A 1,235-nucleotide genomic window follows, 5' to 3' on the forward strand; every position below is an offset into this window, starting at 1 on the left:
CTTGAATATGGCGAAACGTCGGCGATTTGTAAAAATCGGCCTGCGTTCTTACTTTGTTCAAATCCAGCTATTAAATGGAAGCCTGTATATTCAAGTCAAGCAGTTTCCAGAGTTTCACAGTGAATTCGAATCATTAGAGATAAATTGGAAAAATCTTGGGTGGAAAAAATCACCGAAATAATAGAAAAAGCCATTACCACCATGGGAATTTAAAAAAGTCCCTCAAACACTCAAATACTTAAGTAATTAGAAATAATATTTCTTGAAGTACGCAATTTATAATCGGGCGCCACGAATGAGCTCATCGATCGTTGATAAACTTTGAATGAAACTCAACACTGATAAATATTAGATAGATTTTATTTGACTTTCAAAACATACAAAAACAAGCAACAATGAATACTAACAATATAATACAGATATCGGCTTAGAGGGTGGCAACAGGAAAAAGTCCAGAAGGTCGATTTCTAATTTGTTTCATTTTAGTAGCCCACAAATTAAGGAGCATTTTTTTCTAACTCAATCGAGGATTCATAAATAGAGTACAGACTTTCCATTGATTCACCCTGCATAAGTGAAATTGCACTGAGTAAAACTTTGGTCAAACACATTCTAAAGCTACTAAGATTTGACACGTTCTTTCCTGGTTTTGGCAACATTTATATCACTAAAGAACCACCTCAATTGCTGTGTTTCTCCCTAAGAAAAACCGGGTTAACATTAAAGCAAACCAACTGACTACCGATACTGACCCATGTCCATAATAGCGGACAGCTTTCATTTTAAAGGCGGTGGAGTTTTCCTTGCACTTGTAGGCCAACACCTGCTTTATCCTGCTTACTTCCACCATGGGAAACCTGGCTGCAACATATGCTGAAAATATTCAGGAATAAAAAGTTAATTTCACAGCGGAGTGATTGAAAGAAGCTAAGCAAATAACGGTCAGTTTTGGCGCAGCTTTGTAATAAATTGCTTCTGGAGAAATAGGATGATATGAGACTATGAAGGCTTTCACAAAAGCCCTGAAAACGCTGAATGATGATAAGGAGATTCTCGTGTTGCCAGCTGATAAGGGCAATGCAACTGTGGTCATGTCTGCATTGAACTACGAAGACAAAATTAAAGAACTTTTGACCTCGTCAACGTACAAGAAGTTGACACGGGATCCGACGGCACGGATACTAAGAACAACGAACAAATTAATTAAGGATATGACATTTCCATCCGAGGAGTTG

General features: G+C 37.5%; 1 protein-coding gene across 2 annotated transcripts in view; it reads right to left on the bottom strand.

Moving 5' to 3' along the window:
* Window positions 1-339: 339 nt before the first annotated feature.
* The window catches only part of LOC109545424 (BTB/POZ domain-containing protein 18), a 21,691-nt gene continuing 20,795 nt past the window's right edge, over window positions 340-1,235 (bottom strand). For both annotated transcript variants that reach the window (XM_019916104.2, XM_019916103.2), the window contains exons 9-10: window positions 753-873; window positions 340-699 (exon numbers count right to left, since the gene is read on the bottom strand). In XM_019916104.2, the coding sequence (XP_019771663.2) occupies window positions 681-699; window positions 753-873 (140 nt within the window). In that variant the 3' untranslated portion in view covers window positions 340-680. The remainder of the gene's footprint in view (window positions 700-752; window positions 874-1,235) is intronic.

This window comes from Dendroctonus ponderosae, unplaced genomic scaffold (assembly GCF_020466585.1).
Source record: "Dendroctonus ponderosae isolate FM_Combo_2020 unplaced genomic scaffold, Dpon_F_20191213v2 Dpon_F_20191213_5, whole genome shotgun sequence".
Taxonomy (NCBI): domain Eukaryota; kingdom Metazoa; phylum Arthropoda; class Insecta; order Coleoptera; family Curculionidae; genus Dendroctonus; species Dendroctonus ponderosae.